This window comes from Lampris incognitus, chromosome 16 (assembly GCF_029633865.1).
Source record: "Lampris incognitus isolate fLamInc1 chromosome 16, fLamInc1.hap2, whole genome shotgun sequence".
In the NCBI taxonomy this organism is placed as follows: domain Eukaryota; kingdom Metazoa; phylum Chordata; class Actinopteri; order Lampriformes; family Lampridae; genus Lampris; species Lampris incognitus.
Window position 1 is genome coordinate 42,585,687 of NC_079226.1, and position 27,475 is coordinate 42,613,161.

General features: G+C 43.2%; 1 protein-coding gene across 1 annotated transcript in view; it reads right to left on the bottom strand.

Moving 5' to 3' along the window:
- Positions 1–213: 213 nt before the first annotated feature.
- Positions 214–27,475, bottom strand: part of apoba (apolipoprotein Ba) — a 51,204-nt gene continuing 23,942 nt past the window's right edge. The window contains exons 19-29 of the mRNA XM_056295465.1: positions 19,087–19,217; positions 16,855–17,065; positions 16,446–16,618; positions 16,075–16,250; positions 15,862–15,983; positions 15,254–15,627; positions 7,384–14,961; positions 7,077–7,188; positions 6,826–6,858; positions 1,649–1,835; positions 214–1,512 (exon numbers count right to left, since the gene is read on the bottom strand). Coding sequence (XP_056151440.1) covers positions 295–1,512; positions 1,649–1,835; positions 6,826–6,858; positions 7,077–7,188; positions 7,384–14,961; positions 15,254–15,627; positions 15,862–15,983; positions 16,075–16,250; positions 16,446–16,618; positions 16,855–17,065; positions 19,087–19,217 — 10,315 coding nt within the window. The 3' untranslated portion in view covers positions 214–294. The remainder of the gene's footprint in view (positions 1,513–1,648; positions 1,836–6,825; positions 6,859–7,076; positions 7,189–7,383; positions 14,962–15,253; positions 15,628–15,861; positions 15,984–16,074; positions 16,251–16,445; positions 16,619–16,854; positions 17,066–19,086; positions 19,218–27,475) is intronic.

Consider the following 27,475-nt stretch of genomic DNA (forward strand, 5'->3'; position numbering starts at 1 on the left):
GTCACTTAGTTGAGTGATGAAACGTATCTGTCAATAAACGTTGTGTCCAGCTGAACTGATTCAACCTTCTTTGATTTTCTTATCTGGATTATTTAAGCATTTATCAAGACCCAGTTGTGTTTTGGCAGCAAAAATCTGTAGGTGCATGTGTTGTTTACTTCGTTTCAGTCTCATCAATTCAGCAACCCCTTCTTATACTTGTCATATTCCGCTTCAGGAAAGCGTAAATATTACACAATGCACCTTTAATTCCATCAGCCATACACCAACCAATATGATGGGAATAGAGGGACCTTATTCCCTGTATGTTGTTGGCCATTCACTGAAAGTCTTCCAAAATAATGGTAAGGGAATATCAATGTCCATCTTTTTATTACTCACTCTCATATACGGGGCTGTATTCTGAGCTGCCATTTCCATTACACCTATGCTTTCATTAATTCCCCTGTAAAGGTGTGACTGTAAAATATTGATGAACACCTCGACATCTTTATTCACATGCTCCATATTTATGCCATTATAAACCTCTTGAACCGTTGATTTGGCAAGGTCCTTAAAATCACCTAGACTTATCTTGATATCTTCAATTTTTTGTTTGGAAGATTGCAGAGTGTTTTGAGCTTCTAAATAAAAGCCATCAATTTGGGACGCAATCGCCATATTTTCAGATCTCAGGGAAGCAATAACCTCCTCTGCCTTAGTGGCACAAATCTGCAAGAGGTCACTAACTTTTTTCAATAATAATTCCACACTAAGGCCCTCCCAGCTATGCATTAACTGCACTATCTGATCCTGAATGGAATGCAAAGCAGATATCAGGTTTTCCATGATCTCCTTCCCATTAACAGTAACATTGGTTCCAGGTATGGTGAGCTCAGTTACTCTGATATGATTGGAAATAGTGTCACCAATGGCCACCATGAGGTCGACAAACCTTTGCATTACTCTGTCAATGACCATTGCTACGCAGCGATGAGCCCACTGATAGATCTCCAGGCCTGTAATCTTTTCTTTGGATCCAGGCAGAACAGATTTGGTGTCACTTGAAAACTTTGTAATTGCATCCAGCCAAAGCATAATGTTTTGTTCACTGCGCTTTGAAAGGTTTTTAGCCTTGATATTTATACTGTTTCTCAAATCCTGCATGTTGATGGACATAATGCTGTCAGAAGCCTTCATGAAGATGTTTTTCCCTTGATCCCTTAGCTCATCAATTGAATTTTGCAGTGTGTTCAGAGACACGGGGACCTCATGATAGGCTCTTTCTATGACATTGGAGACAGAGTTTTTCAACTTCATTCCAGCCCGATTCAGATCAAAGCCAAAGTGGGCAGTGTGATACTTGTTGATGAACTTAAGCACAGCTTCAGTAATGGCAGGCAACCTCTCCTTGGACCCTTCAAACATATCATGAAGGACTTCTAAGTTCCAGGAGGTCTGTAAACTCAACTTCTCAGCATTTCTCAGAGTGGCTTTGACAGTCATAATGTCAGTGTCCGTCTCTGGAGTTGACTTAAAGGCAAGGGAAAAATTAGCAAGGATAAGAGTTAAAATAGTGGTAAATTGTAATGTAGTTTGTTAAAATGTTTTGGAGAGTTGTTTTTCCTTGACAACTATATGCAAATAAATTACTTCAGGTGCATCTTACCAAGTAACGACTGAACAGTTTTCCATACAATTGTGATGGAGACCTTCGCTGAAGGTGAAGACCAAGGAAACCAGACGATGGGGAAGACACAGATGCAGTGATTCCATCTTTGCGGGAAGCAAAGCGGAAGCTCGTATCAACAAAAGTTGGGCTTGTGATGTCAACATTCAGAGTATGATGTCGCAACCTGAAAAATAGAGAAAGTGTTTGCTTTTGATGGAAAATTGGTCAAAAGATGAACTTGGCTTACCTTTTGTCTTATCAAAACAAATTTTCCATTGGTTTTAAACACTGTGTTCTAATTCAGCCACTGAGGATGAACACACCAGTGCATTCTTAGTACTGGTTCCAAGCCCAGATAAATGAGGGCTGCATCTGGAAGGGCATCCGATGTAAAACCTTTGCCAAATAAAATATGAGGATCATAAATCAGAATTCCATACCGGATCGGTCGAGGCCCGGGTCACCAACAACCGATTGGTACTGTTGGGTGAAGGAGGAGGAGAGGGGGAAGGCATGTCCAGAGGCAGCGGGGGAGGAGGAAGGATAGGAGTGTGGAGGTGAGAGTCGGAACTTTGAGGGTTGGCACTATGACACGTTATTATAGATCCCACTGCTTTTCTGGGCAAGACACGCCCTGCGTAGCATCCAGGCGGTAGGATTCTAGGAAGACCCGCCCCTACTCTGCCTCTGATTAGCTAACCTTAACCCTAACTCCGCCCTAACCCTAACCTTAATCAACCCAACCAACAGAGGCAACGAGTACTGGCCAATCAGAGACAGAGTGCCCAGAAAAGCAGTGGGATCCATAATAACGCCACTATGACTGGTAAAGGGAGAGAGCTGGCTGATATGATGGAGAGAAGGAAGGTAGATATACTGTGTGTGCAAGAGACCAAGTGGAAGGGGAGTAAGGCCTGGAGCATCAGAGGAGAGTTCAAACTGTTCTACCATTGTGCAGATGGGAGGAGAAATGGGGTAGGGGTGAATGAAGAGTATGTCAACAGTGTGGTGGAGGGGAAGAGAGTGTCAGACAGAGTGAGGAGTATGACGCTGGAAATAAAAGGCGTGATGATTTGCATGCATGACAAAACCCCGGATAGGCCCCTCCTCGCGGTATTGACCGGACTTCACTTGTGGATTTGGCGTAACCTGGGCAGCACTCAGCTGGCTAAAGCCTAACGGGACAGTGAACTGGCGGTTATAAAAATCCCACACATCCCTGGCTTATAAGTGCCTAACAAGTGGGCAGTCCGGACTCCCAATCCAACCATCACTTGGGTGGAACCTGTGGCGGATCCCATCGTCTTCACTGTTGTGTTGCCATGGAACTAGATCCTCCCAGGCCAAGCAGCATGGACCAGCGTCGCGACCTGATCACCACTTTAATCAAGGCTTTAGCGAATGGCTCCGAGAGTTTTTTCTATCTCTTGGAATGGATCCTCGCACACGAGAGACGCCAACGATGATTAATGTTATCAGCACATATGCCCCATAAGTTGGGTGTGAGATGGAAGAGAAAGAAGAATTTTGGAGTGAATTGGATGAAGTGGTGAAGAACGTACCCAAGGGGGATCGAGTGGTGATTAGAGCCAACTTCAATGGGAATGTTGGTGAAGGGAATAGAGGTGATGGTGGTGGATTTTGCAAAAACGATGGAAATGGCTGTGGTGAATATGTATTTCAAGAAGAGGGAGGAACACAGGATGATGTATAAGAGTGGAGGAAAGTGCACACAGGTGGACTATATTTTATGTAGAAGGCTTGATCTGAAAGGGATTTGAGACTGCAAGGTGGTGACAGGGGAGAACGTAGCTAGGCTGCATCAGATGGTGGTCTGTAAAATAACTTTGGGGATCAAGAAGAGGAAGAAAGTGAAGTCAGCGCCAAGGATCAAATGGTGGAAGTTGAAGAAGGAAGACTGTTGTGTGGAGTTCAGTGAGGAGTTAAGACAGGCACTGGGTGGTGGTGGAGACTTTCCAGATGGCTTGGCAACCACTGCAGAAATAGTGAGGGAGACAACTAGGAAGGTTCTTAGAGTTTCAATCTGGACAGAGGAAAGAAGACAATGAGACTTGGTGTAATGAGGAAGTATAGCAAAGTATACAGATGAAGAGGATGGTAAAGAAGAAGTGGGATCATCAGAGAGATGAAGAAAGTAGACAAGAGTACAAGGAGATGCGGCATAAAGTGAAGAGAGAGGTGGCAAAGGAAAAGGTGTATAGTGAGTTGTACGAGAGGTTGGACACTACGGAAGGAGAAAAAAGGACTTGTACTGATTGGCTACACAGATGGAGCGAGCTGGGAAGGATGTGCAGCAAGTTAGGGTGATAAAGGATAGAGATGGAAATGTGCTGACAAGCGAGGAGAGTGTGCTAAGAAGGTGGAAGGAGTACTTTGAGGGGCTGATGAATAAAGTAAATGAGAGAGAGAGAAGGTTGGATGATGTGGGGATAGTGAGTCAGGAAGTGTGGTGGATTAGCAATGATAATTGCGGGCAGCTATGAAGAGGATGAAGAGTGGAAAGGCGGCTTGGTCCAGATGACACACTTATGAAGGCATGGAGGTGTTTAGGAGAGATGGCAGTGGAGTTTTTAACTAGATTGTTTGACACAATCTTGGAAAGTGAGAGGATGCTTGAGAAGTCGAGAAGAAGCATACTGGTACCGATTTTCAAGAATAAGGGTGATATGCAGCGCTATAGTAAGTACAGAGGTATCGCTTCCTGTGTGGGAAGATGGCGGCACGAATTCACATTTGCAGTGGCCTCACCCAGTACTGCCGATGCAGTGTCTTTGTCCACATCTGCGTCTAAACTTTTGTCTTCGTTTGTTGGGAATGTAACACCGTGCATTTGCACCCAATCGCAGAGAAGAGGCAGAGGCAGTTGATAAGTACTAAGCCGCTTTACTGGACTTCAGCAAACACACAAGCAAAAAACCCACCGCCACACAGTGCAGGCAAAAAATGCAAACAAGAATAAACATAAACTACTAAACTAAGAAAACACTCACACAGAGGAGGCAAGTGAAACACTCTCTCAAACAGAGGCAGACGAGGGTTCAGGAGACACGGGCTTCCACAGACTGATGCTAAGCTTCTCCGAGACTCGACGACCTATGTCTGCAAAGCACCCGGTCAAATAGTCCCCAGCACAGCTGCACCTAATCACAGGCCAATCAAGGGCAGGTGCCACTCATACTGGCTGACTGCAGGCTGATAGGGAGATGCATCGCCTGTTGGCTGCTGATCCTCTGGCCAGTGATCGTGTCAGGGAAAGCTGGTGCTGGATTGGCTGCGAGAGCTTGGTCTGCTACGCTGTGGGCCCAAGGGACCACGACCAGCTATACCCGAGGAGGTAACACCGAGGGCAATCTGACAGGACGCAGAAGTGGGGCAGGCTAAGCTAATTGCTAGCCCATGCAGACCGGCAGTTCAAATAACACCGACAGCGGTCTGGCGGCGGCCTCACCTGGCATTGACTGGTGTTTTTGATGTTGTCATGTGGAGTGCGGGGAGGTGTGTCAAAGGTGTCCGGCTGGGAGAGCTGGAGCTGGATCAGCTGGGAGGGCTTGGTCTGCTTCGTCCGGTTGCCACAGGGACCACGGCCCCTGCCTGGAGCTTCACCCAAGGAGGAAACACGGAGGGCAGTCTGACAGGATGCGTAATCGGAGCAGGCTAGACTAATTGCTAGCCCATGCAGACCGGCGGTTCCGACAGTCATCCTGGCTGGCATTTGTTCCCTTAGACAGTGATTCTTTTTTTGGATATATGTGTTAGTTTTATTAAGTGTGTTCTTGTAGTTCTTAAATGTGTTTTTGTCTATGTTGCACTGCTGTGGGCTGGGGTAAACGGCCTTTCGCTTCACTTCATGTGCGCACCCTAGCATGAAGATATGGGAAAGAGTAATAGAAGCTAGGTTAAGAGGAGAGCGAGCAGCAGTATGGTTTCATGCCAGGAAAGAGCACCACAGATGTGATGTTTGCTTTGAGAATGTTGATGGAGAAGTATAGAGAAGGCCAGAAGGAGTTACATTGTGTGTTTTTGTATTTAGAGAAAGCATATCACAGGGTGCCGAGACAGGAGGTGTGGTATTGTATGAGGAAGTCGGGAGTTGCAGAGAAATATGTAGGAGTGGTGCAGGATATCGATGAGGGAAGTGTGACTGTGGTTAGGTGTGCGGTAGGAATGCTGGATGGGTTCAAGGTGGAGGTGGAATTACATCCTTGATCGGCTCTGAGCCCTTTCTTGTTTGCAATGGTAATGGACAGTTTGACAAACGAGATCAGGCAGGAGCCTCTATGGACTATGATGTTCACAGATGACATTGTGATCTGTAGCGAGAATAGGGTGCAGGTTGAAGAGAGCTTGGAGAGGTGGAGGTATGCACTGGAGAGAAGAGGAATGAAAGTCAGTTGGAGCAAGATGGAATACCTATGTGTGAACGAGAGGGAGGACAGCGGAATGGTGAGGATGCAAGCAGTAGAGACAGCGAAAGTGGATGAGTTTAAATACTTGGGGTCAACCGATCAAAGTAACGGGGAATGTGGAAGAGAGGTGAAGAAGAGAGAGCAAGCAGGGTGGAGTGGGTGGAGAAGAGTGTCAGGAGTGATGTGTGACAGAAGGGTACCAGCAAGAGTTAAAGGGAAGGTTTACAAGATGGTTGTGAGACCAGCTATGTTGTATGGTTTGGAGACAGTGGCACTGATGAAAAGACAGGAGGTGGAGCTGGAGGTGGCAGAGTTGAAGATGATAAGATTTTCACTGGGAGTGATGAAGAAGGACAGGATTAGGAACGAGTATATCAGAGGGACAGCTCAGGTAGGATGGTTTGGAGACAAAGCAAGAGAGGCAAGATTGAGATGGCTTGGACATGTGTGGAGGAGAGATGCTGGGTATATTGGGAGAAGGATGCTGAATATGGAGCTAACAGGGAAGAGGAGAAGAGGAAGGCCAAAGAGGAGGTTTATGGATGTGGTGAGGGAGGACATGCAGGTGGCTGGTGTGATAGAGGAAGATGCAGAGGACAGGAAGAGATGGAGACTGATGATCCACTTTGGTGACCCCTAACGGGAGCAGCCAAAAGTAGTAGTAGTAGTAGTAGTGGTGGTGGTTTAGTAGTAGTTTAAACACTATGTTCTCTGCAATGTCTTGCAGATCATCTTGAATAAACTTACATTGTATCAGCCGGAGAGGTTTGGCGCGTCATCCTAAAATTAGAATTCCACAATCAAAACTATGCTCTACAGTTGTATGGTAATTAGCCTATTGTATCTGCTCGCACTCAAATTAGATCACATCTTTTCCTGGTGAGTGCCCATGTGACACGGATTGTATACTATTTCTATTAGTTTCATTTTTACGATGAGACTAAATTTCTAATCCTTGTGGAAAGCACATAGTTTGAAGAAGTTCAGTTTATACCTACCTCAAATTTTGTGCAAACACTTGCTGCCAGTCAACATTTATATCACTATGAATCAAGTTGCCTTTTCCATTAAAGCTGATGCCTCCATTATCAAATCCAAAGGTTGCTGTGGCTGCAAAGGCATGAAAAAGTTTGTAACAATTATACCCAAGACAGTAACTTATATCCATTGAATAACTAATACATCATTCATTCATTCATGAAGAAATTCCATGCAATGTGCATGGAATTTCACTTATACTTATACACTTATCACTTATACAATTATTATTATTATTATTGTTATTACAACTGATTTTACTCTCACCTTTCAAGTCATACGCCAAAAAAATCATCGTAGATGTGCAGATAGACTTCACTGAGGTTACAACACTGGAATCCTTATTTTCCACAGTACCAGTTGCTGTCACATTATAGATCGGGGAGAGAACTTTAAAAGTAGTGGAGAGAGCACCAAATGCTGGGATAAACACAGATGAAGGCAGATGTAGGGCAATTTCAGGAATTTCTATCTTCTGCTCTGGAATGGTGATGGTTGGAATTTCAAAGTTTAAAATGTGATTTGCTATGTCATGAAAGTTGGTAGTGTGCTTTTCAACCATGATGGATTTGGGTAGGGTGAAAGACGATACAGTGATTTCATACTGTGGAATCTTGAACGACAGGAAAGACATTTTGCCTAGAAAAAACTCTGTTTCAATGTCATAACTGGGGACTGCGATCACTGGCAGGACAGGCAGCATAACCTTAAAGGCTCTGGTGGTGATCACTTTAGGAATATTAAGATTCTTTAGATCCACTGTGAAGGGTTCTACATGTAGAGTGGTAAAGGGTAAATCAAAGGCTGGGACTGATATTACTGGTGGTAGTGTAAAATGATCAGGGACGTCAATGTTTTCAAATCGCATGTCGATATTCTTTATGGAGGGTGGGATTTCTTTTACCCAAGTAGGCACTGCAAGGGTAATCTCAGGAATGCTAAAAGTGACACCATTCTCCAAAAACTTAGATGGTATGGCAAACTCATATCCATCTGTGGCCTTTGTGTATACAAGGCTACTGGACACGTTGAAGAATTGATGCTGATCCAAATTTGTGAATTCATCAAACTTGAGCACATCCCAGAGGGTTCTCTGGTAAACAGGGAGCTTTATTGACCTCAGGAAAGCTAGATAACCTTCCATGGACCCACTCAACTCCATACGTATTTCAGAATCATCGTTAGACACAAGAAAATCACACGATTGGATCACTGAGGACAGTTGCTCCTTAGCACTCCAGGTAAAATACTGCTTCTCGGAGGTAATAGCAAGGTTAATGTTCTGAAAAAGCCCAGCATGACCCAAACTGCTCAGCTGACTTGCATCAATATCCACTGTAGCCTTACGGATTTCAAGAGGGACAAAATCAAGTGTGCCTTTAACAACATATTGTCCATTTGTGGTCAAAACTGCAAAATTAGCATTGTTGTTGCTGGAAAAATCCAGCTTTGCATACACATGTCGCAGGGAGATCTCAAGAGCAAAGCTCTTGTTCATGTCAAATTGGAAGATGTTATTGACATGGCTTCGTTTTTGTTTCACTTGTTTTTCATCGATGTTTGTAGTGAGACCAGCCTTAAAATTTGAACGGAGGCCATTGGCATTAAGATAGAAAATGGCCTCATTTTCTAGATCACCGACTACATTGCAACTGCCCAGTACTGTTATGTGTGTTTTTCCTTTGGTAGAGGCCTCCAATGAGACATAGGAAGTCAGTGCTTCCAATGCAAGATCCTGGTCAATGTTTCCCTTGCCAACAGACCCCATCAGTGGAATATTAAACGTGTATTTCATTTTCATCTTGCTGGCTACATTTGGTTTAGCCCTTGTATTTGCAAGAAGTTCCTGATTCAATTCGACATTGAGAAAGGGGAAATTGATTTTGGCAATATTGACCACAGCAATCTCCATGCTTCTTTTAGAGAGACTAACACTATAGTCATGACTTGCTTCCACATTCCTGTGCTCCAGAGACATGGTAGTGGCCAATTTTATTTCCCTTTTCTTTGTCAAACTGGTAGTGCCATCAACTTTCCCATTCAGAATTTGAAACACAGATATTGAAGAAGCTCCAAATCGGGCAACGATGTCAGACTTGTTGTAGAGGCCAGCATTAGCGTTCAACGTGACCACAGTGGACTTGAAAGAGAAATCATATGTTAGATTACCCATGGCCGGGATCATAATGCTGTTTTGAATAACAGGTAGTCTGAAAGTGGGCAGAGTCAGTTCACTTAGTGCTTCTGGAACATGGATTACAGGCACTCCGAGTGATGGTAGCACAAGGGTATAAGAGGGCACAGAGAAACCTATTGCTGGAACTTTGAAACTAGGTGTACTGACTTCCTTGGGGACAAAATAGCTGAAAGCTGGCAATTCTGCCCTAAATGCAGAAACTTCTATATTCAAAAATGGTACTTTGTATCCTGGGACAGTGAAGATTCTGGGAGGCTGGCTAGTAGTGTCAATTTTGTGTTTGACATACTGTAGCTTGGCTTGGTTGTATGAGTCTTTCAAAAGTGCCACTATATTGTCTCTACAGTTTTCAAATTGTTTCTGGAGGATGTTAGCGTTCTCGTTAATTACACTGTAGATAGGTCCAAGGTCCAATTCAAAGCTGTGCGTATCTGGGTTCTTATCGTAATGAAGCTTTAGGTTCATATCAAATGACTGTTGAGGAGTGGTGAGCAGCGTTTTGAAACCAGCATGTTCCCAAAGAGAAAGTTCTTTAACCTCAGATGTTTTTATTTCAAGATAAGGGACTCTTATCTCTGGGATAGTAAGGGGCACTGTCAAAAAATCCAGATTAGCCTCTCCATTGGCTGATGTGTGAAGAAATATGTCAGTTTCACTATTCTCCATGGTGAGATTGTGATGGTACCTGTACTGATTGAATCTGGCAAGAGCAGCCCAACAGGCATGGTGCTTTTTGGAGTTAAGAGTAATACTTAAGTCATGCTGGAGATCCACCTTGCCAGTGAGTTTCAGGGGGAAACTAATCTTTGAGTTTCCTTTATTCTTAGAATCCACCACAATCTCAAATGGACGGGCCAAGAATTCTAAAGAGTTGTAAATGGATCCACTCATTCTTCCAGTGAGCTCAGCATCATGAGAGGCCAGCAGGGTCATTTTCAAGTCCCCAACATGAGCCTCTGCATTCAAAACCATGACACTACTCTTTATAAATGGAACTTCAGTCTCAGTTCTTGCTTTAACAATGATGTGGTTTAAAATGACTGATTCAGCGGTCATTGTCTGCTTCATTTTCAAGGTCTTACTGTTAGTTTCCCCACCAAAGGTTAACTTGGCCGAGTCAAAAGTGATTGTGAATTCTAGATTGTTTGTGTGTACGCCTTCATCGGAGTAGTCTTGAATGGACCATTTACCATTTGCATTAGTTTCAGCAGATAGAGATATTCCACCAGATTCAATTTTGACTGCCAAATTTTGTGTCATCACTGCTTGACTGGAAGTTTCAATTGTTGGAATGTTCAACTCATGGCTGTAGGTTGAGTCTATTGATGCAGAAATTCCACTTTTTAGTTTAAGTGCAAGGTTACTGACCAAATCAGCTGTGTACATTTGGGTTGTTGCCTTGGCAGTGGTCTTGGCGGCAGCTTCAGCAGAGGGGCCAGTGACAGTCAGTGATCCCTCATGATCAATGGAGAATGCTCTATGCGTGGCTTTCACATTCTCAGCGAAAAGCAACTTCTTCATTCTGGGAGCCTCCAGCCGACAAACTGCATTTAAGGAGTAGTCAAGGAACTCGATACTTGACATGGCCTGGGAGGTCAAGGTGGCTGTGAACTGTGGAGTCATCAGGACAGTTGTTGAGTTCTCAATAGCTCCTGCTGTCACAAGAGAATAATATGGCGAATTCAGTCTAAATTCACCATGCAATTTGCCAAAAACTGGAATGCATACTTCACTGGGAACCTCTGGAATTTTGATCTCCGGAATGGGAAGCATCGTGATTTCAAAGTCTTCAGTATTCAGTTTAGGGATTTTGATGGCAGGGAGTTTTATTTCAGACAGTCTTATCTCTGGAAAGGTCAAATCTGGTAGTTCAAATGAATAGAAAACCGTTAGGTCTCCAAAGATTTCCTCAGGCTCAGGCATTGGAATCTTCAACTCTCTGATTTGCTCTATGATTATAACCATCTTGACTTTGATCTCCTCAAAATCTATGGTAAATGCAGGAATTGTGAATGAACTCAGGATTGTGAATTCAGGAACTGAAATTTGAGCTGGGATACTGATCTCCCACAGTTTGTTCATGTTAACTGTAAATGCGGGAATGACAAGGTCAGTTAGAGGCATGATAAAAGAGGGAATCTCAATCTCAGCAATCTTCATTGCATCCAAAACTCCAGCTGTAACTTGCTTAATTTGGTTGATGATCTCATGATCTTTTACCACTTTATGGATCTCTTCTATCAATCGGTTCAACTGAGTAGAAATGTAGGCAATCATATTGGTGTAGAATTCACTTGTCCTGTGTAGATATATGTAAATTTCATTTCTGATATCCATGTTGAGTACTCTTTGCCTCATGTCTCCAAGCATATCCTGTATTTTCATTTTGATATCATTGTAGGCTGTCGAGTTCATCATATTATTCAGTTTCTTCACAACATCGGCCACCTTTGTGTTTTTGAGCTTCTCAAAGTATTTGAAAAGAGAGGTTTGGATCTCTCTGAAAAATTCCCTAATGGCCTCAACTTTTTGTACCATCTCATATGTTCTAATTTGCTCGTTTATATAATTTGTTAGTCCAACAATTTTCTTATTCGCCTCGTCAACAAAAGCACTGTATTCAAAGTCCTTTAGTGACTTAATCATTGAGGAAATGCTTGCATTAAGCTCGTCAACACTTTGCTTAAAGTCAGTTGCTTTTAGCTGGCTTGTCACTCTATCCAAAAACTGCATCATATTTGCAAAGATATATTCAACGTTAACAGCTTTCAAATTATCAACCAGTGATTGCAAAGTCTCCTCAATTTTGAAATCTTTAATGAGCACCAGAGCCTTATCTAATAACTGATTAAATTTTTTATCTAGATCATACTTTACAAATAGATCCCTAACATAGAAGTAGACAGCATTAAGTTTGTTGGGTATTTCATATTCTTCAATCCAGTTGACAATAACATCATTCGCAGATTCAATCACTCCCACTATCTCAGAGGTGGGTATTTTGTATGAAAGCTGCTCAATATACATAAGCAGATCCCTTGAGAGAATATAATCCATGAGATCTTGGAAAAACAAATTGACATCAAAGGTCTCAACTGCTTGTTTTAATGTTGCCAGTTTTTCTTTGATTTTTCCAAGGATGCTATATTCAGAATCAAAATATTTCAGCCATGATGCAATGCTTCCAGTAAGCTTCTGCAGATCAATCTGTCTAATGACATCCTCAATCACATTAATCGATTTAATAATTGAGTTCCTCATTTTGTACTTTTCATCACACACCTTGAGTGCATTTCCAATTTGTGAGAACACATCTGATAAGGCTGTAGAGAAGTCTCCTTTTGCCACATAGTCTTTGATTGCAAGAATTAGGTCTCTTGTTTTGGTTGCAGCGTACATCACTGTGTTTTCAAAGTTCACTTTTAAGTTCTCCATAGTGTGCTCCAAGTCATCCATCGTTACTGCAAATTCCTTTATCATGTAAGAAAGTTTTTCTTTGATCTCATCCACTTTGTTGTCCAGTTCCATCTGTGTCATTAAGTTATGCACTTGCAGTGGAAGTTGATCCAACTTTGCTTGAAATCCATTAATTACCTCGTTGATATGTAGGCCAATAATGAATTGTTGCAGCGACTCAAGGGCATTCACAAGAGCATTCTTTAACTGTTGAAATGCAACAGGAAGGCTCTCAAAGAAAGGAATTTCAATAATATGGCAATCACTTTTCTTGTCATACTTGAGAAAGCCTGCTACACTGAATTCTTGTTTTTCTGGCAGTGATCTCTGTTCTCTAATTGTGCTTAATTTATTGAAAATATTTGTCAACAATACTCCAGAAAACTCAACTCCAATCCTCTCAGGATTATTGTAAGTATTGATGTCTTGGTTGTATGCATGGCTGTTCACCTTGGATTTGGTCTTCAAGGTCCAAGACTGTTTGCTGGGTGTCAGGAAACCATGCAATTTGTTGTCTACAGAAGTGGAAGATTCCCCAGTTTTGAGCATATGCGTTGTTGATGCCTGGAAATCTTGGGAGTATGCAAGAGCCAGGGGTTCAGCTTTAACCAGCAGCTTGCTGTAAAGCTGCCCAGTGTGCTTCCCATATAGATTAATTTCTCCATCACCGTTTACAACGGTGTCAATAGTAAGGCTGAAAGGCAATGCCATGGTGCGTATCGTGCTGTCAAAGTGTAAAAGCTTAGAATTGATTCGCCCTTCACAAATTGACTTGGAGGAAAGTCCAGCAAATTCGAATTCACAATTGTGACTCAACTGGGCATCTATTATATTTCCAGATGTGCTACATTTCACAGTACCAGACATATCAGCATAATTGATATCGTAGGTATGTCTTATCTCCTGTTCCTCTCCATAGTTTCCCTTCACACTTCCAGTCAGGTCCATCTTAAATGGTTCAAGTTCCATGTTGCCCTTATTGTTAAAACCAATATCGTAGAACCTTAGGTCATTCATCACATCTAATGAAGTTACAAATGGCTTAATATCAACCTTGATATCATGTTTGTAGTGAACATCTTCACAAACAAAATTGTCCGTCTTGGAGCGTAGGGCAAGGGTCCATAAAGTGAGGGTCAGTGAGTGACTGTTTTCACTTTTTATCTGCTTTAGCGATCCCATCAAGTTGCTCGAAAAAGTTAAAGCTCCATGGTTCATTACAATGTTCATGGTGTTTCTTGTGGTTACATCGTGTGCATAGCCTTTGAGGTCACTGCTCCAAGATGCCTCTGCAGCTGTAATTTTACCCTCAATATTCAACTCTCCTCTACTTGCCTTAGCCACTGCTTTGCACTTGGAAGAAAGCGATGCTCCACTGCTGTTTATGATACCACTGTAGATGTGTTCAAATGTCATAGGGCTACACTGAATGCTGTTTGTTCCACTGGTGACCAAACCATTTTTGCCAATTGCCACAAAAGCCTTGTGCAACCCACGGCCTGCAGCAAAAGTAAGGGAACCTTCAGAGCTGAATTCAAGTCCATTCAAATTGAGAGATCCTGTTACGAGGGAGTATGCCCTCTGTTTTGCATCATCTGCCTGTGTCTCAATCCTGAGAATAGCCATGTGTCTCGACAGGCCAAGCTCAGCTTTATTATTGATTGATTTACCCATGGCCGTGGCAACCACATTACTCTCTAAAGTCAGTTGGGCATCCTTATATTTAACTTCCCCAACATGCTTGACTGCATCATTGTGTGTGTTTGTTTTCGACACAATGTTCAACTTTGCATTCTTATAGACTCCATGGATCATGTTGTGAGCTTGGATGAAAGGTGAGTTGATATGCAGATGTGACTCTCCACTTCCTTCATTTACAAGAGGGTGTAGAGTGTAGCTATGGGTGTAGGTAACGTTGGTGTACAGCGAACCCATTTTAACTGATCCATCCAATGTCCCATCTCCCGTTACTTCATCTGAGATAGAAGCTGATTTAGCAGAGTAATAGAAAGAGGTATGCAGGCCTATGGGACTTGACGCTTCAACTTTGTAGTTGGCCCTTGCGTTAATTTTATCTGTTATGCTCAAGGCTTCCGAGACACTGAAACTTGCATCAAGGAGGCTATGGCTAAAGGAACCATTCAGAAGATATTTGAGGTTGTCTTCCACTCTTCCTGAAGTCATCCCAGCTCCTTTAAACAGACCATTAGGAACAATACCATAGTCAATATCTGTGATAGCAAAATGTAATATGAGAAAATTCAACCTTGAATTAAATTCTAAATTGCCTCTTACCAACTAGCTATGCATGGTGCACATTCTCCAATGTAATAAGACTATGTTATTGATTATTTATCAGAAATATTTGCAGTATATTTTCATACAGTGATTCACATAGCAAGACAACCACTTCAACTATCTGATCAAATTTCCAGGCTATTATTGAAAACTTTTCCATACGTATCACTTCAAAGGGCAGTTTACCTTCAAGTTTGTATGACAGCAGGTTGATAGGTGATTGGGCCATCACTTTGTATTGCACAATATAGCTGGGGACATCTATGGTGGTGTTACCCCCAGAGATGGAGCTTTCCCAGTTGTAAAAGTTTGTGTTGATCTTGGTGGATGCTTCAGCAAGACCTAAGAGGGGGATAATTAAGTCCAAGGACTGTGGTATGGTGAAGGATGGCACTGGATAGTTTTTGGCAGGAATATGTAGCCCTATCTTTGGTAAATGAATCTGCGGAATGGACAGAGTGGTAGGTATGTTCAGCTCATCTGCGGCCTTGCCTCCCAGGGGTAGAGGAAGCGAGATGGCCATCTTGTCCTTGTTAAACTGGTATCTGAACAAGCTGTCACTGTTAAGGGGTAAAATTATATGTCATAAGTATCATTCAAGATGGAATCTTTGCATTTAGAATTGTCTGAACAAACTGTTAAGAAGTAAAGGAGAAAAAGATTAACTCAGGAAAAGACTTGATTCCAACAAATATTGCAGTTCATATACTTTGTTGTTGTAATGCTAGTTAATCTCTAAAACTGGGGCGATGTTCTGTAAACCTTAACAAATGTAAATTTCACCAGGCACTTACGATTGCAGGAAAAAATGATCAGGCAGGGATGGCAAGGCAAGCTCTGAGATGCTTCTTCTATTTCGCATGTTCACAACAAAGGGGAGGCCTGCAGCTAACTTGTCAAGCCAAATAGTACCTGCCTTCAGGAAAGCATGGGTTTTACTATTAATCCACAGAAACACAAATGATGTTAAACCTGCAAATTTACAGACTCTTTAAAAAAAGTTCTACCTCAAGGCCTTTAGTGACAATATGGCGTAATTTCATATCAGTCTTGGCCACCTTCTGGTCCAGAATGTCATCAATGAGCTGCTGCAGGTGCCTGTGGTAGTTCTCCACATTCGGGATCATCTTCTGAATCTCTGAATTCAGGTCCGAATGTAATTCGGCCTCAAACTTGTCATCATCTGTAAAGAGTCCAGGTGAGCCCGCCCAACAAATTAGCAAAAAAAAAAAAAACCCCAAAACGAATTAATAATTTTAAAAAAATTAAAGAATAAATGAAAATATAACTGAATGAGTGAGTGAGTGAAAGTCCCAATTCTCTGAGTAATGCACAATGTCATGCAGTTACGTAGAAGTGACATATGGCGAGGGATTACCATATTTAAGGGTAGCCTTATGCAGACAGGATGTCTGAGGCATGTTAATTACTGTCTCTACCCCCATGACCACGCCCTCATCCTTCTTCAGGGTAGCAGTGAGGGAGGCATCGGTTTTTATGGAGGGAATTACCATCTGGATTTGCAACATGGCATCCTTCATCATCTCAAGTCTACATTCCAAAGCAGGGATCAAATTTTTAAAAGATGACATTGTGACCTGTCTCTGCATCCATTCTAGCCCTAAATCAATCAAGCTTTCCCTCAGCTACTGTGTATTTTGTCACCCAAATTTCCACAGGCATTAGGAAAAAACAGTCAAAGAAACTAGGTGGCAGCAGCAAAAACAACTTGTATGTTTTTTTTTTATCATGAATGAAGTGTTTATCATAGAATTTACTGTTTTTACCTGGTACGTCCTACCAGAGTTAATTGTGGGATGTTCCTGTTGGTAACATCAATTGTGATGCCTTGCATCTTCTTTCCCTTGGCATTTGTATCAGTGACAGCCAGTTTGATGCCTGCTTCCACATTGTAGTCTGGGATGACAACCTCACTTGTCAGAATTTTCTTGTTACGGTTGTACTTGAGGGCTGCTATGGCCTCTGTTGACTCTGCACCTGATAGGAGCAGTAATTGAATGCATTCTTTGTATCATTGAATTTATTCGTGGTATGTCACTGCATTTGATCGCAACTCGTGGTAGCCAGCTTACATCTGTCTGGCCAGGATTTACCAAATTTCTTAGTCACAGTTAAGAGTGTCTTTATGCATGCTCAATAATCCAGGTAAGAAAATCACAGGAAGTAGAATCAGTTCATCTGGACACAACGTTTATAGAGAGAACCATTTCATCACTCATCCAATGCCCCTTTTTCCACTACATGCCACCGCCTCAACTCGACTCGACTTGCAGAGTGTCGTTTTCCATTACCGTAACAGTACCCCCTCAGTGTAGCTGGTTTGCATTGATTTTGGTACCCGCTCCAGATTTTTTGGAACCTCGACAAAGGTGGTACCAGAAAACTGGTAACAGTTACCAAAATACCGGTACTTTCTAGTAATGGAAAACAAAAAAGTCGAGTCGAGTTGTGCCGGTACCATGTAGTGGAAAAGGGGCATAAGTGATCGCTTCAGTCTCAACTGACTGCAGGTGTCCCCACCCTTATAAACAATACAATACAATACAGTGGCATAACGACCCAAAATAACGATCAGTTTCATATGCAAATATGGGCGTGACCATTAACTAGAGTTACAATGGCCATGTGTACTATTCACAGAGGATTTGGGAATCTTTGTAATCACAGCATTGTAAGATGGTGACACATGTACTCTTAGCCCCCCTCCCCCCTCCCCCGCCCCCTCAGTTCAGGGATGGTTGTTCCCTCTTCAAATAGATGGCCTCTTTGACTCCCTGTTCAAACCAGCGTTCCTCCCTATCATGGATGTGCACATCCTCATTCTTGAAAGAGTGGCCACTGGCCTGTAGATGGTGTAGACTGGAGTCCTGGCTTGACGTTTTAGCTCTCCTGTGTTGTACCATCCTCTTGGCCAGCGTCTGTTTAGTTTCCCTGATATACAAGTCACAGCAATCCTCCTTGCACTTAACAGCGTACACTAAACAGGGGAAACTAACTAACTAACTAGCTAACTTATATAGGCAAATTTTATATGAGGCACCCTGGTAGTTCAACCACTAGAGCACATACCCCATGGGCTCAAGCCTAATTGCAGTGTCCTACTTTTACATCTAGCTCAGAACTTTTGCTACATGTCATCCTCCTTCTCTCTTTGCCTTATTTGCTGTCTCTCACCACTGTACTATCAATGATAAAGGAGACTGTCCTCCACCACAAAATGACCCCATAGGTCATTTGTACAAGCAGCTTATTACGACCTATATTTATGTTTTAAGCTACTTCCTCGCGGTCCTCCGTAATTGGGAGATTCTTCAATTTGGGGCACTTTTGGCTTTTGAAATTTCGAAGAAGTAAATAACAAATTTCTTTAAAATCTGTTTTTTTTTTTTTTTCAAAAGCTCCCTTAAATGATGTGGAACAAATATCTTAGTCTAAACTACTAATAAGACACGTTAGCCCCTAGCTAACGGGTCTGACCCTTTAGCCGAGCGGTTAGTGGCGTCGCCTTGTGGTGCTTGTGGTGCAGTACACCCCGTATCGAATCCCGCACCGGGCAAGAAAATAACCGGTTACATTAGCATAGCTTTGAACGTCCTACAAAACAAGTTTGATATTGTGATGCTTTTTTCAAAGTTGTAACAGCAAACTGTGATGGTAATGACACGTGATGTAATGGCACGTGATGGTAATGACAGTTTTCACTTTTTGGAGAAAAGTTGGCTACGTCTTAGACTTGCTAAGCTAACTTGTTAGCTAGCATACAATGTAGCTACAATGAATACACGTGAATAAAGTGAAATTTCTTATTTCTGAACTAAAATGCTCAACTAGTAACGTGTTTGGTAATGACTTGTAATAACCATCCTGTCAGATCAGGACATAGAAATCCTGAATTTAAACTGATTTCAGGGCTCTAGGGAACCATCAAAATGTTTTTTCACAAACACAAATTAAAGACACACATACTTCGAAATATCAACGTTATTTCATTTCCATACCTTCTGCCTTTAAGGTTAGTTTAAGGGAGTCAACTTTGTGACGACCGTCTTTGCCCTCTCGAAGCGTCTCACCCGTAATGCTGGCAGTGTACTCTGAAACCTTCCCTGTAGGAAGGATCTCAAATGCAAACCTGAGGAAAAGAAAATTGGCAACATTTGAACTCATTTACCGATTTTGGCTACAATCTGCTCACTGACTACAACCAATCAATGTCCAAATCGACACTAATGCAGCAACCTGTGTCTGTGTAATTCTCTTAAAAAAACTTAACTCTGTGGTTAAATGTGCAGATCATTTCAAAAAAGTTTCAAAAATCATATTTGAGGTGACTGGTATTCTGCACCATACATGAATATCCAAACTGACAAACAAATCGCAGCATGCCTTTCGGGGAAATGAGTGTCCTTTGTAACATGACAGAGCCCAGTAGTGAGATGCATCATTCATCAAAGATTCATCAAAAACTGATTGGTGATTGGTTGGATACCTTGTGGGATACTTGGACTGACTAGCTAACTAAGTGGAGCATCCTCTGGGCAGATCAATATATTGCCTACATTTCAGTGTAGAGGACCATAGTTGACCACTTCTGGGGATCATAGGAAGTATACACACCCCTTTTAAAATTAATGGTTTTTGTGATGTAAAAAAATGAATCCAAGATAAATCATGTCAGAAGTTTTTCCACCTTTAACAACCTATAAAATTCAAGTGAAAAACAAACTGAAACATTTTAGAAAAAATAAAAAAATAAAAAACTTACAGTAACCTGGTTGCATAAGTGTGCATACCCATAAACTAATACTTTGTTGGAGTAATTTTTGACTTGAGAATCAGAATAATGTTTATTGGCCATGTACGTTTGCACATACAAACACCTAGGTGAGGTGAGGTACGTATATGCAGACTCGTCACCATCCTGGATAAGGCCAGTGATGGTTGTATCGTCCGCAAACTTCAGGAGTTTAACATACGGGTCTCCTGAGGTGCAGTCATTTCTGTATAGGGAGAAGAGTAGAGGGGAGAGCACACATCCCTGGGGGGCGCCAGTGCTGATTGTTTGGGTGCTAGATGTGATTTTCCCCAGCCTCACCTGCTGCCTCCTGTCTGTCAGGAAGTTTTTAATACAATGGCAGATGGAAGCTGGTACAGTGAGCCGGGTGAGTTTGGAGTGGAGGATATCTGGGATGATTGTGTTGAACGCTGAGCTGAAGTCCACAAACAGGACTCTTGCGTGTGTCCCTGGGCAGTGGGCAAATGCCAGTCTCTCGAAGGATTTCATGATCACAGATGTTAGGACAATGGGGCTGTAGTCATTTAATCCTGTGATACAGGGTTTCTTCGATACCGGGATGATAGTGGAGCTCTCGAAGCAGGAGGGGACTTCACACAGCTCGAGTGATCTGTTCAAGATCAGTGTGAAAATGGAGGCCAGCTGGTCAGCACAGACTTTAAGACAGGAGGGTGACACACCATCCAGGCCCAGTGCCTTCCTGGTCTTCTGTCTCTGGAAGAGCTGGCGCACATCCTCAGCACAGATCCTGAGTGTGGGTGGGGGTTCAGTGGGGAGGGGAGACGGCCATGTAGGAAGTGTGGTTGGTTGTGTATTGTGGCCGGAGATGGTAAGGGGTGTGAAAGTTTGCTTTTCAAACCTGCAGTAAAACCCATTTAGATCATCAGCCAGTTGATGGTTCCCTGCAGTGTGTGTGTGTGTGTGTGTGGGGGGGGGTCTCCTGTAGTTAGTAATGTCTTTCAAACCTCTCCAGACTGATGCTGGGTCGTGGGCAGAACACATGTTTTTCAACTTTTCAGTGTAGCACCTTTTTGCCACTCTGATCTCCTTTGTGAGTGTATTTCTGGCTTGGTTGTACCAGATCTTTTCTCCACTCCTGTAGGCTTCGCCTTTGGCCTGACGAAGCTGCCTGAGTTTTGCTGTGAACCAGAGCTTAATGTTGTTGAAGGTACAGAAGGTATCGGGCACGTGCATGTCCTCACAAAAGCTGATGTAAGATGTCACAGTGTCAGTAAGTTTGTCCAGGTCTGTAGATGCAGCCGCATAAACACTCCAGTTAGTGCAGTCAAGGCAGGCTTGGAGCTCCAGTTTTTGACACATTGGTCTATTTCCTCACAAACCCAGCCACTGAGGATGCACAAGCCAGTGCATTTTTAGTGCCGGTCCCAAGCCCAGATAAATGGGGGGGTTGCGTCAGGAAGGACACCCGGCATAAAATCTTTGCCAAATCAAATATGCGGATCATAAATAAGATTTACATACCGGATTGGTCGAGGCTCGGGTTACCAATGACCGCCACCAGTACTGTTAACCAGCAGGGTGTTGGTGGAAACTATGCTACTGTTGGGCGAAGGGGAAGGAGAGGGCGAAGGAGATGGAGAGGGGGAAGGTATGCCCAGAGGCAGCGAGCAAGGAGGAAGGGTAAGAGTGTGGAGGTGAGAGTCAGAACTTTGACTGTTGGCACTATGACTGGTAGAGGGAGAGAGCTGGCTGATATGATGGAAGAAGAAAGGTAGGCATACTGTGTGTGCAAGAGACCAGGTGGAAGGGGAGTAAGGCCAGGAGTATCGGAGGTGGGTTCAAACTCTTCTACAATGGTGTGAATGGGAGAAGAAATGGGGTAGGAGTAATTCTGAAGGAAGAGTATGTCAAGAGTGTGCTGGAGGTGAAGAGAGTGTCAGACAGAGTGATGAGTATGAAGCTGGAAATCGAAGGTGTATTGCTGAATGTTATCAGTGCATATACCCCGCAAGTTGGGTGTGAGATGGACGAGAAAGAAGAATTCTGGAGTGAGTTGGATAACGTGGTGGAGAGTGTACCCAAGGAGGAGAGAGTGGTGATTGGAGTGGACTTCAATGTACATGTTGGTGAAGGGAAAAGAGGTGATGGGAAGGTATGGTGTCAAGGAGAGAAATGTGGAAGGACCGATGGTGGTGGATTTTGTGAAAGGGATGTAAATGGCTGTGGTGAATACATATTTCAAGAAGAGGGAGGAACACAGGGTGACGTACAAGAGTGGAGGAAAGTGCACACAGGTGGACTATATATTATGTAGAAGGCTTGATCTAAAAGGGATTGGAGACTGCAAGGTGGTGAAAGGGGAGAATGTAGCTTGGCAGCATCGGATGGTGGTATGTAGGATGACTTTGGAGACCAAGAAGAGGAAGCGAGTGAAGACACAGCCGAAGATCAAATGATGGAAGTTGAAGAAGGAAGACTGTTGTGTGGAGTTCAGGCAGGAGTTAAGACAGGCACTGGGTGGTAGTGAAGAGTTGCCGGATGGCTGGGCAACCACTGCAGAAATAGTGAGGGAGACAGCTAGGAAGGTAGGACAGAGAAAGGAAGACAGGAATACTTGGTGGCAAAGTATACAGAGGAAGAGGTTGACAAAGAAGAAGTGGTATAGTCAGAGAGATGAAGACAGTAGACAGGAGTACAAGGAGATGCAGCGTAAAGCGAAGAGAGAGGTGGCAAAGGCAAAGGAAAAGGCGTATGGTGAGTTGTATGACAGGTTAGACACTAAGGAAGGAGAAAATGACTTGTACCAATTCGCTAAACAGAGGGACCGAGCTGGGAAGGATGTGCAGCAAGTTAGGGCAATCAAGGATAGAGATGGAAATGTGCTGACAAGCGAGGAGAGTGTGCTGAGAAGGTGGAAGGAATACTTTGAGGGGCTGATGAATGAAGAAAATGAGAGAGCAAGAAGGTTGGATGATGTGGGGATAGTGAATCAGGAAGTACTGTGGATTAGCAAGGAGGAAGTGAGGGAAGCTATGACGAGGATGGAGAGTGGAAAGGCAGTTGGTCCTGATGACATACCTGTGGAGGCATGGAGGTGTTTAGGAGAGATGGCAGTGGGGTTTTTAACTAGATTGTTTAACACAATCCTGGAAAGTGAGAGGATGCCTGAGGAGTGGAGAAGAAGCATACTGGTACCGATTTTCAAGAACAAGGGCGATGTGCAGAACTGTAACAACTACAGAGGTATAAAGTTGATCAGCCACAGCATGAAGATTTGGGAAAGAGTAATAGAAGCTAGGTTAAGAGGAGAGGTGATGATCAGCGAGCAGCAGTGTGGTTTCATGCCACGAAAGAGCACCACAGATGTGGTGTTTGCTTTGAGAATGTTGATGGAGAAGTATAGAGAAGGCCAGAAGGAGGTACACTGTGTCTTTGTGGATTTAGAGAAAGCATACGACAGGGTGCCGAGAGAGGAGGTGTGGTATTGTATGAGGAAGTCGGGAGTTGCAGAGAAGTATGTAGGAGTGGTGCAGGATATGTATGAGGGAAGTGTGACAGTGGTGAGGTGTGCGGTTGGAATGACAGATGGGTTCAAGGTGGAGGTGGGATTACATCAAGGATCGGCTCTGAGCCCTTTCTTGTTTGCAATGGTGATGCACAGGTTGACGGATGAGATCAGGCAGGAGTCTCCATGGACGATGATGTTTGCAGATGACATTGTGATCTGTAGTGAGAGTAGGGTGCAGGTTGAGGAGAGCCTGGAGAGGTGGAGGTATGCACTGGAGAGAAGAGGAATGAAAGTCAGTAGGAGCAAGACGGAATACCTATGCATGAATGAGAGGGAGGACAGTGAAATGGTGAGGATGCAAGAAGTAGAGGTGACGAAGTAACAAAATAACGGGGAGTGCAGAAGAGAGGTGAAGAAGAGAGTGCAGGCAGGGTGGAGTGGGTGGAGAAGAGTGTCAGGAGTGATTTGTGACAGAGGGGTACCAGCAAGAGTTAAAGGGAAGGTTTACAAGACGGTTGTGAGACCAGCTATGTTATATGGTTTGGAGACAGTGGCACTGATGAAAAGACAGGAGGTGGAGCTGGAGGTGGCAGAGTTGAAGATGATAAGATTTTCACCGGGAGTGATGAAGAAGGACAGGATTAGGAACGAGTATATTAGAGGGACAGCTCAGGTAGGATGGTTTGGAGACAAACCAAGAGAGACAGGATTAAGATGGTTTGGACATGTGTGGAGGAGAGATGCTGAATATGGAGCTGCCAGGGAAGAGGAGAAGAGGAAGACCAAAGAGGAGGTTTATGGATGTGGTGAGGGAGGACATGCAGGTGGCTGGTGTGACAGAGGAAGATGCAGAGGACAGGAAGAGGTGGAAACGGATGATCTGCTGTGGCGCCCCCTAACGGGAGCAGCCGACAGTAGTAGTAGTATTAGTAGCTATATCAATAAAGTTATTATTATTATAATCCATGTCCCTGACAATTTCGAGGGCTGAGGTGTCTGCTCCTCCCTCACACCACAGAATGCCATTAGCTTTCCCCATTAACTTTCTATAAGAGTAGGCTTGCTAGCACTACAACTAAAACCCTTGTTTCCCTTTTCACACACAGTGTTTAATTTTTCTTCTGAAATGTTGAATTTTTTTTGTTGGTGACAGCTTAGTTCACACAAGTAATAGAAGTGTTATATAGAATGTTTAATTTTAAAATAGGAATCTCCACATACTTGGAGCATATTTGATTTTTGAAATGGTGAATTTTTTTCCCTTTTTTATTTTTATAGCTTAACTCACACAAGTACAAAACATGTGTGTTAATCTTGAAGTGTTGAATGTATTTGTGTTTTATCTTAGTTTAGCCTAGTTTAGCCCAGATGCTACAGCCTACATGAGCTGTTCCTGTTACTAGGACTGAAAGACTCTGATGGAATATGGACTCACGGACCGCACAGCCTCTGTTGCTGTCATGGACTATGAAAGAATCCCAGCCCTGAGAACAAGGATGTAGGGACCGGCGCTGCTCGTGAACTACAATACCTATAATTCCCTGCTCAACCTCACAGGTGATCTCCACCCACCATCTCGCCCTACATTGTAATAATACTGTTGTGGTCCAGACGCAAGGCGCATCTCCGCCTGAGTCTACCGGCAGGGTTCAATCAGCGCGCTCGTTGAGAGCGCAGCTACGCACCAGAGGCTCCTCGGTGATCAGCGCACCTGAAGCCAATCTGCAGCCAGCTAGAAGAGAGGACGCTGACGTGCAGTCGGTGCCAGATTGCGCCATCTAGTACGGTAGTTACCCAGTAGATCGCTAGACTCTTTGGCGGTGTTTTTCTCCTGCAATTCCTGTGTTGTGATCCCTGAGTCTAATTCTGTGTCTCTCTCCCCCGTCCTCCCAGAACCCCCGGTACCGGTGCTTCTCGGGCTCCGTCTTCCTTGTGTTCCTCGGACCCCTCCCTTGTGCTCCCACGCTGCCTCCCGCAGAACCCCTACTCCTGGACTTGCGCTTCACCAGCACGCACACGCACCACACATCCCGCATTTCCCCCCCCTGATTAGAAATAAACGTGCCTACGGGCTTGACCCTGCCGGGCCCCATGCACTGGTTCCTTTCCGACCCACAACAACTTTCAGGCCTTGGAGGTGTCGAGACCGGTGCTGGAGTCAAATATTTTTCAAATGCCCCTCTTTGGCGTTCGGCCTCTGCTTCTTCTTGCTTTCTTTTTTTACACCTTGCTGCACCTGACTGCATTCTGTAGCTCTTTCCCAAAATGAAGCAAGCGAGGATGCTGTTTCTCTGCTGTAACTCCCATTAACAGTTCACGTTAAATGCAAATCCAGGTATGGCGTTCTGGGAGATGGCGTTCTTAGAGTTAGATTGAACGATACCACGGTTTCATTTGCGTTATTTCTTTTTATGGCATAATCATTACTCCTGATTGATAGACATATATTTATTTGGTGTGTAAGTGTTATAAGAATTGTTTATGTTAAAAAATGCTACTAATAAAATAATAATTTTAAAATATATTTCCCCCATAATTTTGGGCCCCCTCGGAAAATTGGGCCCAAGGCCCGGGCCTTGTCGGCCTGTGCGGAGATCCGGCCCTGTCTGACATTCTATGTCAACTGTTACACTCTTGGACATTCTATGTCACACTGACATTTGATGTTATACTGACATTCTATGACAACAACTGTTACACTCTATGACATTCTATGACAACAACTGTTACACTCTATGACATTCTATGTCAACAACTGTTACACTCTATGACATTCTATGTCAAGTGTTACACTCTGACATTCTATGTCAACAACTGTTACACTCTATGACATTCTATGACAACAACTGTTACACTCTATGACATTCTATGTCAACAACTGTTACACTCTATGACATTCTATGTCAAGTGTTACACTCTGACATTCTATTTCAACAACTGTTACACTCTATGACATTCTATGACAACAACTGTTACACTCTATGACATTCTATGACAACAACTGTTACACTCTATGACATTCTATGTCAAGTGTTACACTCTGACATTCTATGTCAACAACTGTTGCACTCTATGACATTCTATGACAACAACTGTTACACTCTATGACATTCTATGACAACTGTTACACTCTATGACATTCTATGTCAAGTGTTACACTCTGACATTCTATGTCAACAACTGTTACACTCTATGACATTCTATGACAACAACTGTTACACTCTATGACATTCTATGACAACTGTTACACTCCATGACATTCTATGACAACTGTTACACTCTATGACATTCTATGACAACTTTTACACTCTATGACATTCTATGTCAACAACTGTTACACTCTATGACATTCTATGACAACAACTGTTACACTCTATGACATTCTATGTCAACAACTGTTACAATCTTTTAACATTGACCACGTACGGTACTCCATCGACCACGTCCTTTACTGGAACTCCTAAACATTTAACTTAGATATTTCCAATGCCCTCCTCACAACGATCAAACCACTTCTTTTATCAATTAAGCTGACGTCTTCAAGTTTGTCCTCAATCAAACTTGTGACTTTGTGTTTGTGTGACAGAATTCCATAACTGTCCTTGCTCCCAGGCAGTTTTATTCCAACCAATTGGATTTCTCTTTCGTTCTCAATATCATCACTGCTCCTTGAAATGTCTTCTCTTTTCCGCCCTAATTCATCCCACTGCTTCTTTCAAACTCCTCTTCCACTCAAGTCAACCCCCGGTCTTGCTGTTCAGGAAAACCCTACAGGAACAGCTGAACTTCAGTCCCTTAAGTTGGTGGCAGATGTGCACTAACGACTCTAGAAAAGGATTGTGAAAGTGATTGACTGCTTCTGAACACAGCAACATCCCCAATTATGAAAGGCTGTGCATGCTTACGCCGCTAGGTTATTGTAAGTTTTGTATTTTTCTCTTTTCCCCCCTAAAATGTTTCCGATCGTTTCTCCATTTATTTTCAAAGGTTGCAATTTCACATTAAGGGGTGGGAAAAGTTCCGACATGATTTGTCTTGGTCTCCCTTTTTTACATCACAAGAGCCTGCCATTTTAACAGGGGTGTGTAGAGTTTTTATATCCACTGTAGATAGCAAAGTTGTAGCT